The 15,831-nt window shown below is 49.1% G+C and overlaps 1 protein-coding gene across 1 annotated transcript in view; it reads right to left on the bottom strand.

The window, feature by feature from the left end:
- Positions 1-15,831, bottom strand: part of VILL (villin like) — a 36,927-nt gene that overhangs the window by 18,239 nt on the left and 2,857 nt on the right. Inside the window, exons 2-6 of the mRNA XM_064422937.1 lie at positions 7,047-7,128; positions 5,556-5,630; positions 3,357-3,553; positions 833-941; positions 407-517 (exon numbers count right to left, since the gene is read on the bottom strand). Of these exons, the coding sequence (XP_064279007.1) occupies positions 407-517; positions 833-941; positions 3,357-3,553; positions 5,556-5,630; positions 7,047-7,115 (561 nt within the window). The 5' untranslated portion in view covers positions 7,116-7,128. The remainder of the gene's footprint in view (positions 1-406; positions 518-832; positions 942-3,356; positions 3,554-5,555; positions 5,631-7,046; positions 7,129-15,831) is intronic.

Raw genomic sequence — 15,831 nt, 5'->3', positions numbered from 1 at the left:
TGCTGACGCTGTAAAGAAAAAATTAAAATTAAAATTAATCTACCCTGGGGTGGCTACTGCAGCTAAACCTACTGGAGTTGCTGACTTTCTACTCCTATGGCTTGCAAACAACTGGGCACAGAGGGATGGAGATGAGCTCCAGAGGGAGCTGGATGACTTTCTGGGGCAGGAACCTGTGATATGCCCTTGGCTGCCTGTGAAATGCAATCTGAGGCCAGGTCTGAACTGGGGCAAAGCAATTCCATGGGCATCTAAAACCAGCAGATGGGCAAGTAGAAAATTTATGATTATTTGGTCATATCTATGGTGCTGGTCGTAAGATTTTCACTGTGAGCTTTTTCTTTTTTTTTTTCACTAGGCATCAAAAAATGCCACCTTAAACCAAGTGGCTTTTGCCTGTACTCACCCTGGATTTCTCAGCAATGCTGCAGCTGGGTCCATTCCACTGGATCAGCACCTTACCGAGGTCCAGCAGGAAAACATCTCCCTTATTGAAACTGTCCCAGGAGAGTGCTACCTGTCACAGGGAAATGAGAGAGTTTGGCAAAGTGGGGAGGATGAGGAGAGCTGCAGGTGACAAGCCACAGCCATGGCAAACCTGTCCCTGGGGATGTAAGAACAGGTTTGCAGCGACTGCTCATTCTGCTGGCACTCAGCTCCTCACTGAGCACAGTGGTAACACCAAACCCTCAAGTGAGGACTTGAAAACTGTCCTGAAATACAAGTTCTTGAGCAGAAATGAGATACCCACCAGGCAAATCTGCTCAAAAATGAGTGTAGGAGGAGAGGGAAGAAGAAATGATCCATAAGAAGAGCAGGGTTTTCTTCTCACCTCTGTGGCTGACACGTGCTTCTTGCCCTTGACGTGAAGAAGACGCTTGATGTTGTACATGTTGGTCTCCACGTGCTTAAACCCTGAGGCCACTCCTCCCTTCTTGTAGCTGTTGTGTAGCAGAGAATAAAGAGTTAGAGCTGGTTAGAAAATACCTTCCCCTCTACTCTCTGAGAACATCCCCAAATTTTGGTGACAACTAAAAAATCTGGAGGCAAAATAATCTCAGAGTCCTAAAATTACAGTGGCAAATGCTGCGTTGCCTCACTGCTGCTCATGGTCATTATCAAGGTGTCTGTCTGCCTCTTATGGTGTTGTGTTCCTGCTGTGCACACCATTATAGAATCATAAAATCATTTAGGTTGGACTTTCAAGATCATCGATTCCAAGCATTAAACATCCTGTGAGAAAATGAACAGGCAGGTCAGGGATGGCAATGGGATTGTAACACAACCAAACTGAAAATCCTATTGACCATGGCAGTGGCATCCCAAAATTGAAACATTCCACAAACATTCAATTAAAATATGAATCTGACCTGGCAGAAAACAAACTTCTTGCTAAAATTTTGTTTTCTTCAAAATAGTTATTTTATTAAAAGCAGCTTAGACAGGAAACTGTGGCTAGAAGCAGAACAAAATTGTAAACACATATGGGACATTGTCTTTCTCTCAGATTTCACCTCCCAATTATTTTCTTCCATCCTTGAACACACACTTTGCAGTAGCCACTCTCAGCACTATTATCACCTCATGCCACAATGCCATCCCCTCTCTTGTGGCAACTTTGCACAATCAGGAGAGGGCACAGCCCCCCACAGAAGTCCCACAGCCCTTTCAATGTTTTTTGGGTAAGTCTAAGCCACTCTCACATATCCTAGACCATTTTAGAAAACAGATCCGTTGTTCACATTACAGTAATAACTGACACAATGCCATTTGGGGGGGGGAAAGGGACAATTGTTGATTGTGTTTTTTGCCCTGTGGGTAATAGATGTATTTTATTTTGGGTGGAAAGGTACTGGCTAAAGCGGTCAGAAATGTGACTCACAGCACTCTAGACTTGTTTAGATACCCACAGAAGGATGCTGTGGTGATTAGTCCACCTGCCAAGATGTGGCAAGAGCCTCCTTTAATTTCTCATTCTGCCTCAGACTTCCTCACTGACCACAGGGATGTGGTTTAGACCCAGACAAACTCTAATTCACGCTGATTTCAGAGGCAGAGAGGTTTCCAAACAGACTGGTTTTGAGGGTCTGATTTTCAGTCCTTCATTGTCCCCTACTCAACTTCAAGATGAGGCTAAAAGCACTTTTCTCCTCAGAAGAGTTCTGAGGAGATTCATGAGAGGTTGTTGAGATGCACAAGACAGAGATATCAATCCAGACTGGGATGGAGGATATTGACCCAGGATCATCTAAGTTTCCTTCAGCTTTTGAAACCAAAGCAAGCAGGCTGTTTATTGCCAGTGAAGATCTTCCTTGGAGGACAGTAACTGGAGTCCTTCCAAAAACCCCAGAGTGGGCAAAGACCCTGGGATTGGATTCAATATATCAACATATCATATATTCAACAGTATCTTTTAGATGACAGAAGTTCAGTCACTTCTTCCTTCCACTACAGAAATATTACACCCAGTATGAGCCAAATCAGCACTTCACTGTAAGGTGGATATTAGTCTGAAGTGCTCTGAATGAGCACTTGAAATTCTGTGGAGGAGAGGAACAACGACCCTCAGGTGAACAAAAGGGAGGTTAAGATTCAATTACTGCAAATATCTGGGAAAACGACCAATGGAACAGAATGCCACAGCTCCAGACTGAATAAGTCATTCCTTCAAAATGGGAATTCTTTGCTCTGAATTTTAATCAGCATCTGTGCTGACCCAGGGAGGTCACTCTGCCTCTGTCCCTGCACTGCTGGGGTCACACCTCCAGTGCTGTGCCCAGCTCTGGCCCCTCAGCTTGGGAAGGACCTTGGGACACTGAGCACATCCAGAGGGGACAGCGAGGCTGGAGAGGGGCTGGGAACACAAACCCTGAGAGGAAGCCCTGAGGGAGCTGGGGGTGCTCAGCCTGGCGAAAAGGAGACTCAGGGCTGCCCTCATCACTCTGCACAGCTCCTGAAAGGTGCCTGTGCTCAGCTGGGGCTGGGCTCTTTCTCCAGCAGCACTGACACCACCAGAGCACACAGCCTCCAGCTGCACCAGGGAAGTTTAGTTTGGATATCAGGAAAAAGTTTTTCACAGAAAGAGTGATAAAGTTCTGGAATGGCTGCCCGGGGAGGTGGTGCAGTCCCCATCCCTGGGTGTGTTTAACAAAGCCTGGATGTGGCACTGGGGGCCAGGGTTGAGTTGAGTTGTTGGGGCTGGGTTGGACTCGATGATCTTGAAGGTCTCTTCCAACCTGGTCATTCTGAGAATTCTGCATTTTTCACATCTTTGAGATGTCTCTGAGATGTAGAAAGAAGCCGAGGCCCCCCAGGGGCCACGACCCCCCTCGCTGTGGTCCTTTGGAGGCACTCACATGATGCCGTTGCGGAAGTAGCTCTGGAAGGTCTCGGACTCGTGTCCCTGCGCCTCGCGGTGCTGCACGGGGCTGCCCCCGAGCGCCGCGTCCAGCTGTGTCACGTACACAGCAGCAGCTCCCTGCTCGTCCTGGGAGGAGTCCTTGCCTATCCAGTAGTGCAGATCCACGGCCGTGCCACGGGAGGTCCTTTTGGTCTGGAAGAGGTGGGAAGGACAAGTTCAGGTGAAGGCACAGCCCATTTTTGTGTTGGAGAACCAAAGACCACACAGCCCTTTCCCAGTTCTGCCTTTCTCCTGGGCAAGGGGAGAGAGGACAGAGCCTCAGGTACTCCCTGGGAGCTCAGCTCTCCTTATTCAGCAGAGCAATTTATGGGTTTTATAAACTGAACTGAAGGATGATTCTGTTTGATATTCTTTTATAACTCCCATTATCAAGTAAAACTGAGCGCCCGGCAATTAATGTGTTCAGCTTGTCCTACTCTTGCACATTTTGATATTAAGACTTAAAGCAGATTCTTCTAATAGATCACCTTTTGAAATACAACGCATGCTGTTATTTATTTGCCTGGAGATGCTACCCTTTCTTTCCTGTTGTTGCTCTCACAGCACATGACAGAGAAGCACAAACTGCCTCGGAATTCCTGCTGACTTGCGAAACAGACATAACTCCAAACGAAGCTCAGCCAGTGTGTGCATGCTGGGATTCATCTTATTACAGAAAACCCCAGCAGCCTAGAAAAAGGAGGCAAGCAGGCTGAGACGAAGGTGTGCTCAGTGTTATTTGAGTTGTGCCAGTTATTTTTTAGCACCCACTGTGTTAAATCCCATTGTGGACACCTGGGAAAGGTAATAAAAGCTCGTTTTATAAGCTGGATTTGACACTAAACTCTGTTTATTTGCTTTGTGCAGTGATACCACAGCGAAACACAGCAGAAGGAGTCGAATAAAATACAACTCTGTTCCTCAGGCACAGAAAATTAATTTGTGGAAAAATCACTCAATTTAATACATTGCTACTGAAGATGATCAAAGTCCCATTGTCCCACGGACAATTGTTATTTGGAAAGGCTCCAGCAAAGAAGCAGAATGCACAGATGAGTGTTTTTACCCTCCTGTCTTCCAGGGAAAAGGAGAATAGTGGGCTGATGAAGGGCTCTTCTGCCTGGGGAAGTTGTTGCAACAGAAGCTGAGCCTGTGAGCATCAAAATCCATTTTTACACTGCCAGCTCCCTGCAAGGACTCCAGTATCCTGCTCTAAGCATGTGTTTGTGGGCCTGTAAATCAGGCTTTCAGCACTCAGAAGGTACCCTAGAGGCATGTGTGTGGGGCACTTGAGCAGGAGACACACCCTGTGCTGCTATCCCAGCCTGATTTCCCATCCTGGCACAGGGGGGATGCACAGTTGGTTATTGTGGGGCACTGCAGGTGCTGTTGCCTCTCCAGACAGAGATGTTTGCAGGAGGCACACTCAGACCCAAAAAGTGGGAAATGCTTCTGGTCTGCACCTTATGATGGGTTTGGGTTCACTGGGACCTGGGTTGCTCTAAGCAGATGAGATTTGGAAGGGATTTTAGGAGGTGAGTGAAACACATCATCCTCCTGCCAAAATCTGAGAACACGAGGCAGTTTGCACAGAGCAGAGCTGGTTCTCAGCAGCCCTTCACAGCCAGCTCAGCTTCAGCTGGCTGCAGCTAGGTCTGGACCAAATTTGGGTGGGGCTGAAGTGTCTCTATGGGGACATGGGATGGGCTGCAAAGCCTCTGCTGCTTACGTGACACACGACATGGAGCATCGTCATGGCCCACATCACCTGCTAAAAATGAGACCCTCCAGCTGGTCACATCCCACATCCCCCAAGGACTCCCACAAATCATTCAAATGTGGGCCTTGATTGAGTTTTCCAGGAATGTACTGGTCATTCTGCCATGCCTGGGCATGACTCAGTTGATTGGAAGATAAACACTTTTAATGAATTACTAAGTTAATGGCTCCTCTGAACTTCTGATTTACTAAACAGGCAGTGTTGTCACAACAGCCACGTGAAATTCAGATCCATGATTAGATGGTGAGCACACATGCACAACCACTTCAACAGAGCTTTTTCCACAGTACAGGGTACCTAGGAACCAAGGCAGATCCAAATAAAAATGGTTGAACCAGCTGCCCAACAGAGAGCAGTGTTTCCTGTCTTACTTACATGCAAAATGATGTAACAGTCTCCTTCAAAAAAAGTCCCATAAGCTTTCTCAGGTACAGGAACCATCTTCATGTTCTGTAAGGAAATCAGAGTTGGGGTCATTGCTAAAAGTGAAGAGCCAGAAATGTGTGGTGTGTATGAAACAGGACAGGCTGGGGTGCACAAAGCACTGAGGTGACAATCAGGGTTTGGAGGAGGAAGAATCAGGGTGAGTTTGTGAGGAAATATTCAAAGTACTAAGGAGTGGGAATGGAAAATGATGATTTTGCTGGGACAGACTGACAAGTACATTTTAGTGCCCTTGCCCTTGTGCAATCCTGTAGATCTACACCTGGGGCTCAGGCTGAAGTGCTCCAGAGCTTGCATTTGTAGGGAATTTCCCAGGAGAATGAGCACATATAATCCTAAATTTAGTTTTGAGTACTTCCAGCACTTTGTGAGGATAATCACTCTGCTAGGGGTTCAGCTGAGAAAAGACAGAGCACACTGATGGTCCCTCACCCCTCCAGACCCTAACTGCAGATTTCCTCTGGCACAAGTGCATAATTAACCAGCCATGCCTGCCCAGCACAGGTGCCTGCTGTGCCACCCACCAGTCCACAGGCAGCTCCTGGGCTGGAGCTGGCTCTGAGGTTCCCTGAAATTAGAGCCAAGCATTCTTCTGCTGGCCTGACTTGTCTCCCAGCATACCAGCTTGACCCCTGTGAACCCACAGAGCTCTGATTACAGATCCCCTGAGAGCAGCTCAGAGCAGTGCTCTGCAGAGAAATGGAAAGGTGAAGGCACTGTGATATTTGGGAACATGGTTGGGACCTGCTGAGATGTTGGAGCCTCTTCCCACTGCTGCCCTGAGTGGATTCTGCACCTCAGTCTAAACCCACTCTCATTGCAGGGGAATGTTCCTGGTGAACTGGGCCAGAAAAGGCAGAGTTGAGCACAGCTTGGGTCCAATCCAAAATCAGACAGCACCACCAGCAAAAAGGCATCCTCACAAGCTGCAGCATCTCTCCTTGAACTGACACAGAGTAGGAAAGGCAAGGAAGAAGTACAAATGGACTCCATTAATTCCTTTGCTGCAAAAATTGGTGTCTTCCCCGTGGCAGCTGCTGGTGTGGACTAAGGCTACCTATGGAAAACCCACCTTGGTGAAACAGGGAATTTCTGGTGTGTTAAAGCAGCCTTGCATCGATTCCAAAAAGGGGTAAGAAAGCCTCCAGTGCTGGAGGAATTCCTTCAGTCCCACCACATTCCTGTTTCCTTTGCAAACATTATCATCTCCGTTTTACAGAGCAGGAAACCAAAACAATAACATATTGAACATTTCATGGGGAAATACTCTGTCTGTTTCCCACTGTACCTTATCTTTAGGACCCTCTTTTCCCACACAGATTACCGCAAGAATTAATCTTCCTTGAAACATAAACACAGAGCTGTGCAGAGGCCATGTGCCATGGCTGTGACAGAGGACATGTGCCATCCCTCTTGTCCTACCTCTATGCCCCATATCTGCAGTCCCAGCTTCCTCTCGATGCTTGGGAGGTTTGTGTCACCGTCTGTCATCCTGCAGGCTGAGCTAGAAGGCAAAGGAAGAAGAAAACCCAAAATAATTATATAATTAGATGCAATGGTGAGTGTGCTGGGTTCCTCTTGCCATCAGAGCAGGTTTAATACAGAAAATCCACATTTTGAAGTGTCTCTCTTTGCTAAGAACACTTAGGTGGGGTGAACCCCCATTCCCAGGCCATCCATGTTCATGAAGGGCCAAGCAAAGTGTAGGATCCCAGCCCAGCAAACACTGATAGGACACTGCTGCTTGGGTGGGGGATTATTTTACCTGGATTTGAATAGGTGGAAAGGATCCACTGGGCTGCTGGACCTGACAGCAGTACTGGTTTGTTCCCACCATGGCACAAGGGGTGGAGGAGACATGAGAGGACCTCCAGCAGTCCTGTGCCCCCCTGGGCCAGCCAGGCCAGGCCAGGCCAGGTCTCCTGGCCTTGGGGCACTGGGAGCCCAAGGAATGAAGCCCATCTACTTCAGGCCAACTTTCAGCTGTAAATTCAGACAGGTATCTCAGGGCAGGGCACCAGGCTGCCAGCTCCATGCAGGCACAGCAGCACACAGAGGGACCCAATCAATAACCACAATGCAAAATTTGTTTTACACAAATCCCAGCACCTTCCTAAGCTCTGGTGCCTCCGTGGGGAAGAAGCAGGTTTCAGGTTGCCCACACAAAGGTGTCTGAGAATATTTGGGATAGTTTTTGTGTATTCAGCTCTCCCTGTGATGGGCGGAGGTCTCCCGTCCATCCTCTATCATACCTACCAGATGTGGGGAAAACAAAGGACTATCCTTAGCTATGCTCCCTGTTCCTACTGCTGAGTTTTTTGCCCAAGAAACAACTTCAGAACCCAGCTTGTTTACAGGGCAGCTTCCAGAAACAAATGCAATCCCAAAGCAATGTCCATAAAGACGTGCAGTTAGATCCTGTGGGAGCTGGCTCTGCTGCAGCAGCCATGGGACAGGCTGTGCTTGTGCAGGGGCACAACCCACACCAGCCTTTTTGTGAGCCAGTCCTGCTCACAAACCCAGGCCCAGCCTCCAGAGAAAACACAGCTCTCTGCTGTTCTGAAGGAGGGAAGGGCAGAGGTGTGATCCCTGCCAGAAGGTGTTCATTGCTCGTGTTGGGAGCAGCAAGTGACGAGGTTGAACACTAAGTAAGAGCACAAAAAATGCTGCCACAGGGAGAACATTGGTCCATCCAGACCTCCCAGACCCTGGCTCCCTGCTCAGGCAGTAGGGAGGTGCAGATGTTTCCTGGGGTGTTCTGAGCACAGCCCCAGCACCTCTCTGTCCCTGAGCAGGCACAGCCTGGCAGTGCCCAGCAGCAGCAGTCAGAAGGGCTCATTCCTTCCTGAACACAGAAGGACTGCTGGAGACTGAGCCCATGTGGCCTCAGGAACACATTCAGCAACCTTCAGCTCCCTCTCAGGTCCTCCAGAGAGCTTCCAGGCAGGAAAACAAACAGCAAGGACAAAAAAAGACATTTTTCACTTCAGTTCCCAGAAAGGTGATTGACACCCACGCAGATTAAAAGCCAGATCCAGGAAGATATTTCAGTGTCCACAGAGGAGATAGACACTGTTCTAAATGGTGTCCTGACTCTTCTACAGTCCTGGGGTACAGGGCTATCAAGAACTAAACACAGAAACATGGTCTTAGTTCAGATCTTTAGCCAAAAGACCTCTCCTTTCTTTTAGTATCACACTCAAAAGGTCCCTATCACAGAAAAACCCAAGTGAAGCCTCCTTCCCTCAGCTATCTTTTTAATTTATTTAGGGGTTTTTCCTTCCAGCACCAAAGCAGGAAGAACCTGAAAAGAAAGCCACTAAAGACATTTATATTTGAGGGCAGTGAAGCTTTCTAGCACTGCTGACACTTCTCCCTGTGGAAGGCAGCAGGCGTCTTGCTCTCCTGCTAACAGCTCAGGAAACCAGCAGCTGGCCAGCTGTGAGACACAGCTGGATCCCTGCTTCTCTCAGCATCCCAACCCCTCCTGCAAAAATTAACCCAAAGGATGCTGAGATTCCTCTGAGCACAGCAGTGGTGCAGGACAGAGCCCTCTGAGAGCCAGCAGTGCTCCACAGATCCCCAACCAAACCTATTTAGCTGAAAATGAGTTCAGTTGGATCTCCTTCACTCCTGGGGATCCTTTCTCCATCTGAACCCTCACAATTAGTGCTGACTCCCCACTTTTCTGAGAAATGGTGTCCCTCCCTTCCTGCTCAGTGCTTTAGCTGGGGGAGTGTGAATCACAGACAAGGTTGGCTGTTTCTTTAGATTTTCCAGCTTCTTTCAGCCAGTGGCCAAGTTAGAAGTAATAGGAATGTGACTTATATAATCAAACAGCTCATTTCATTAATGATTTAATGTGGGGTTTTTATCAGATGATCCCATAATTCAGCTCCTGTCCAGACAGGTATTTATGGAGTGAAATCTTCCCATCTGTGCTGAAATCATGAAGGGCAGAAACTTTTAGAATTTAAAAAGAAGAAAAACAGGGATGTTAAGAGTCTTGGGGCATTCACTGTGGGGTTTCAACAGCAGTGTCTGGGGCAGCCCTTATCTCAGTCAAACCAGTTTTGCTCAGCATTAGGTGAAATGCAAATTGGCAAGAAGTGTGAGTCAACCACCTGAGGGGCAGGAATTCACCAGGGAAAATCACTGGTTATGGGGATGGATTTGCTTGCTTGGGCAGACACAGCTTTACCCGTGAAGGGAGGAGAGAAGCAGCTGTATGCCCCCACATTAATGACATGCAGCTACTCAATTTCCACCTCCAGGGCCAGCCTCTCCCATTGCCACCATTTCCAGGGAAATCTTCCTTTCTGATGGGAAGAGGAGAAAAGTTCACCCCTTGAATGTGGGCTGAGAGGTGGCCACTGCATAGCAAAGGCAGCTTCTGGCCTTAACCACTTGGTTAAGGTGCTATAAATTAAATTTGCAAAGATCAAATGCTGCTCTTGGCTGAGGGCAGAGAACCTGGAAACCGAACGTCGGTGGCTGGCCCTTGACTGGGTGTTACAGCCAGGGGCCCCTGGAGCCTCCAGAGCCAAAAATCAAAGCTTCTCCTGTCACAATCCAGGCAACAAAGCTGTGGGTGAAGGCAGATGGGTCTCCCTTACTCCCACTGCCCTTCATGCACTGCCAAAACCACAGCAACACCCCTGCTTGCTAAATCCAACCCTCGCCCCCTCTCCAACCAGCACAGCACGAGGAAAAGCTTCGCCTTCAGGAAGGACTACATGACTAATTAAGTGTCAAGGTCACTCCCAAGGCTGGTTAATGATTAATGGCTGGGGTGGAAGTGCCAGCCATCACCGGGTCAGCTCGGTCCACGCCGGGACCCAGACCTAGCAGGACATTTCTCCAGGCAGTCTTGGGCTGTTTGGGTGGGGAGGGAAAAAGCAGGACTCAGAAAGGGGACAGGGGAGCATTTCCAGCTCCTGAAGCACTCTCTGAGTTCAGGCTGGTTTGGCTGGCCTGGGTTTTGGCGCGTGCTTTCGGGGCTGCAGTCACGGCAATAAAAAAGCCCCAGTGAAATGACTCATGCTCTGTACAGCTTTGGGAAAATAGGAAGCAGCTGTGGCTCCAGCCTTTCCAGGCTGAAAGGCCTAATTATTGGGAATACTTGGACTGGCATTAGATGAGGTAAAGCAGGGGCTGTTGAATTGCTTTCATTGTCTCGACTGTAGTTGGGCATCTGGGCCCAAGTAGGTGCCATTTTTTGTTTGCAGAGAGGACAGTGGTTAACTCTTGTTTAGCCCACAGGAGTGAAATTCAACACTGGAGTTCCCTCATGTGGCTCATCAGCCAGAGCTCAGGAACACTGACTGCCCAGAAGTTCAGCACTCAGCCTGGGTAAGCTGTCTTCTATTTCTCTGCTGCAAGAGGAGAAAAAGCAGCTTATATATCACAGGAAAATCATGGCTAGGGAGGGCCAGCTATGGGGCTTGTTTACTCTCTCATGTTGTCACACACTCAGAGCTGTAAGACCTTCCTCCAACCCATGCTGGATGTGCTAGAGCCTGGTGGTGAGGGCAAGGAACAGGATATGCACTGTGGGGATGGGAAAAGAGGAAAAACACAGCTCAGCTCATCCTCCTGCTCCAAGTCCCGTGAGGTCCAGGTTCAGGAGCTCAGTGTGGCCCCCAAGCCAAGGACAGGGCTCTGCCCAGACACGCCTGGGTGACCACAGAGAGCACTTCAGCCTTCTTGGAAAGAGCTGTTGCCTGGCAGCTAAAATTACGTAAAGCAGGCCTTGAAACAAGATGCTATTTCTGATCACGGTGGGCAATTAAACATTGGAACAGCTTATTAGGGAAGCTGGCAGGCTTGGCTTTACTTAATGTCTTTGAAATGAGTGGGGTGAATGGCTGGGCTGAGCTCTCTGGGCTCAGCCCCTCAGGCTCTGTGGCCAGGAGCTGCACTTCCAGCAAGCTGCTCCTTCCCATGGCTCTGGCAATAAGGCAAACACTTGGAATGGCCCTCGTGCTTCAGACACCTCCACTGGCCACAAAAGATCTGCTGTCCATGCTACAGGATCATCAGGATGGATCTTGAAAGGGCTTGGAGGTTTTTTTTAGACTTAAGTAGTGCTGGCTCAAAACACGAGATGTGGCATTGGAGATTGTGCTCCTCTCCTTGGGGTCACTGGCTCTGGAGGTAAGAGGGGACTTCACTGCTTTAAGTGGGGCAGGTTTTCCCCTTTTTCCATGAGTGGCTTCCAGGGATCACCACACCACAAGCTACCACGGGAGACTGGTGTTCTCTGTTCCCTGTTCCTGGGCTGAGATGCTGAGGTTGATGTGAGTGAGGATCTAAGAGCATGGGATGAGGAGATGCTTTGATGTTAATGATGGCCTCTCAAATTGAAACCAGGAGAGGTTTCAATTCCCTATCCAGTGAATTCAAAGGATGCAGGGACCTGCATTCACCTAGCCAAGGAATTCCTCAGGCTCTGAAAGGGCAATAACCATTTTGCCCTGTCTGAAAAAAGCTGACCAGTGTTTCTGGGACCCAGATGCTCTGTCCCTTGAACCCTGGAAACTTACCCCATCTCCAACCACCAACCCAGGCCTGACAAGAAGCAGACCTCTGGCTTAGTGTGGCTTCTTCCAATCTGTGCCTTCCCCTCCTGGCCATTTCTGGCATCTCAGACTTAGCAGCTGATACCTGGTCATTCCCAGAAAACCACTGAGGCTGTGAGCTTTACCTTTCAGCTCCTCGTGAGGATGGACTTTGCACTAATCCTCCAGTCCTTCCATTGTTGCTAACATAAAAGCAGAGAGCACAAGGAAATACCAGGCTGCTGGGAAATAACCACCTTCCCACCTGCACTAGCCCTCAATCTGTATCTCATCTTCCTCTTCAAATTCCTCCTGATTTAGAAGGGATGGCATCTCTTGATTTATCTCCTCTGATTTTGTCCCTGCAGCTGCATTTCCACCTGCCATAAATTCCAGCTCAACACCTCGCTCCATCCAGGGAATATTTCTCATCTCTCCACACCTCTCTTCATGATCCCCCTTGTCCCCCCTGTTTATCTCACTGTTGGTGGAGTTCCAGCAGCCTGATCTTTAAGCAGATGGTCTTGGGAAACTGATTTGTAAGAGCAGATTGTTTTTTTTTTCCCCAAACTGCTGCTATTTCTGAGTCTTCCCTCTAAAATTTTACCAGCTGACTGCTTGTCCTGGGAACGATGGAGCTGCATTGTCCCAGCAAAGTTCTGGCAATGTGGGAACAATGCGCTGACAATTAAATCAGAACTTTGACTTCAGCTCCAGCTCCCGAGTCATGTGGCCTGAGTTTCCACATCCATCACGCTGGACGTGGAGCCCAGAGCTCTGGGAAAGGCAGAGCCACTTGGCTGCAGGTGGGGCTGGCCCTGCTGTCCTGCACAGAAGGTCACAGCACCCACGCAGCTCCTGCCCGAATTCCTTCCCACAAGTCCTCCTTCCCCAGGATGGCTTTGAAAGCAGGAGGCTCTTCCAGGCAGGCAGGATCTCTGAGGCTGAGGGCAGCCCTAAAAGATTCAAAGCTTTCCCAAGCAGCAGCAGAGGCTGAGCTGCAGGAAGCTCTCCCTGAGACTGGTAACAAACTCTTGCTGTGCAAACTCACCTCCCTGAAAATCCATCAGGGAAAAAAAAATAAAAATCCAGGCACAAGAAGCTGTTAAAAACCTGCACACAAACCTACTGCAGCAGCATTGTGCTGGTGTGGTGCCAGGTGCATTTTTGCCAAATAATAAACTTCAGCTGGGTGCACACCAACTTCAGAGGTGTCCCCTGCACCTCCAGCCCTTCTCATGGGGTTTGTGAGCCAGCAACAGCACGGAGCCATCCCAAGGGAAAGGTGAGCAGGCAGCTTGCCAATTCATCAGGAACAAATCTCTCCTTTCTTTCAGCTCTTTCTCCTCTGGTGAAAGGGAGAGATTCCTGGCTCAGGACCAGCCCTGCATCCAAAGGCAGGGGCAGGAGATGCACACAGAAGGAAAGCAAAGCCATTTCAATTCTTCTTCCTGGTTTCCAGGGAAGGGCTTAAGGTTCTAACTAATTCCTAATTACTCACCACCTCCACAAAAAGAAAGTTACCACCCTCTCCCACATCAGCATTTTAACAGAGCATTATTTAACCCCGTGGCTGCAGGTTAAATAAAACCAGAGCTGAGACATCAGGGAGGAGAGAAAGTGTGTTTGTTCATCTGTGCAAGAGGATCCTGGGGAGCATGTGCTCCTCAAAGCTTAAAGGAAGGGGAAAACCTCAAAAAAATTACATTTTCCCAGCTGAAACTGAGAAAAAGGCCACAACTTGCTATGCAGAGCCTGGAGGAAGGGGAAGAGAGGAGATTAGAGACTGGGATTTATCCACCTTCCCTTGGGCGTCAGTTCCAGCTGCACAAGTCTGAGGAGGGCTTCCCCTGGGTGCTTCCCCTCATCCTGGTGCTTGCTCTAGGGCAGATCCAGTGAATCTTGGGCAGGAGGGACTTGCTGTTCCCTTGGCCTAACAGGAAAAGCCCTGGGTGGAGAGCCTGGGAAGTGCCACACTGCCCTCCTGCTCTCCCAGAGTCTGGGGCTCAGTCCCATGCACTGTGCCCCAACATTCTGCCAGCATGAACTGAGACAATACTATAAATAAATCTCCTCTAAACCCAGCTGCCAGTGCCCACCAGGCCCATCCTTCTCAAAAAACAACTCTGAGTTAGTGGTTTTGCTGCTGCATGTAACAGTTTTATATTTATTGTGAGAATTCACACATGTGTATGTGTGCAAGACCAAGAGCAGCTTTTCCCTGGTGCACAGTTCAATGAGTGCAGTTGAACAAGCCCTTGCCCACAGACCGTTTTTTGGTGGTGATGGAGCAGGGGAGATGCTCTGCCTCCCTCAGACCAGCTGGAGAACTGGTTCCAGAGGACTGGCTTCCCAGTGGAAAGTGGAAACATTAATATTAACTACCAAAAAGCAGTTTTGTCCCAGTTCAGACCTGCAAGCATGACATCAAGCTTGGGAAGAGAAACCCAGGACTTCCATGAAGAAAAGAAAACAAAACCAAAACCCCAAACAGTTTCCACTTTGGATTGCAAATGACAAGCCCTGGACCTAAGCAGGTGCTCTGTGGGTGACTCTGCATTTCCATCCCTGGCCCAGTGAGATGTAAAAGATGTTTATTCAGGGGGAAGTTTTGTTTCTCAAGCAGCAAAGGGAAGCTCATCCCCTGTGAGTGTTGGCTGACACAACTCTAATGAAAGACAGACCTGTGTCAAAACAAAAGGGGACCAGCTAACCCAGCCCAAGCTTCCACTGGGATGGGTCCTGAGCCAGGCTGTGAGTTTCCTTTTCTGAGCTTTAAGGTCTCAGGAGCAGAGCCAGCCCTCCCCAGGATCTGCTCCCAGTGGAACACCAGCACCACACACCTTTTTGGCAGCAGCCACCCACAGCAGGGTTGCCCTCCAGGCTCGTGTTCCCTCCACACCTGAGGTGTTTTTGTCCCTGTGTCACCCAGCCCTTCCAGCCCTGGGGGCTCTGAGGCTGCTCTTGGCTCTCCTGGGACCCTGGAGAGGCCACTCAGCTCCTCTGGGCAGGAATGGAAGCAGAGAGAGCAGCACGTCACCAGCACAAAGGCAGGTGAGTGAAACACCCCTGAAAACGCTGCAAAAACTGCTTTAGACAGAGTCACTCATCCTGGACAACCTTTTCCACCTGGAGCTGCCCAGGGCAGTTTTGTCTGAGCACCAGGAAGGGAACCAGGCATCTGAAGGACTGGGATGGGTGGGATAGCCACAAAGGACAGTAATTCAGGCTCTGCACACTCCCAGAGGGAAGACAGGTACCCAGATAGTCTCTAACCCAAAAAAGAACAGGATCTCCAGCACTGCCTGTTTCCTACCCGGTGCAGCTGTTTTTATAAGAGCAGTTTTAAATAAAGGGCCAGGCACAAACCTCTCCTTTCATCCCAGGGCATGGCAACAGGACATTTTTAGGTAAAAGAGGCCAACTGCTGTGAATAGCTCCTTCCACAGGAACTGCCCAGGATGGAGCCCAACCATGCAATTTAAGGTCCCCCACGTGTCACATCCCTGACATGGACACAAGGCAATAACAAGTTCCACTGCTACTGTACCCAGCTCTGCCTCAGATAAGCCTGAAGAGGCTCAGGTAAAGGCAGACAACAAAAAGAGGGTTTCTGTTACAAGCAGAGATCCTTGGAAATCAAGGTA

The sequence above is a fragment of the Passer domesticus genome, chromosome 1, assembly GCF_036417665.1.
Source record: "Passer domesticus isolate bPasDom1 chromosome 1, bPasDom1.hap1, whole genome shotgun sequence".
Taxonomy (NCBI): Eukaryota; Metazoa; Chordata; class Aves; order Passeriformes; family Passeridae; genus Passer; species Passer domesticus.
Note: the sequence above shows the minus strand (reverse complement) of the source record. Positions and strands in the feature narration are given on the sequence as shown.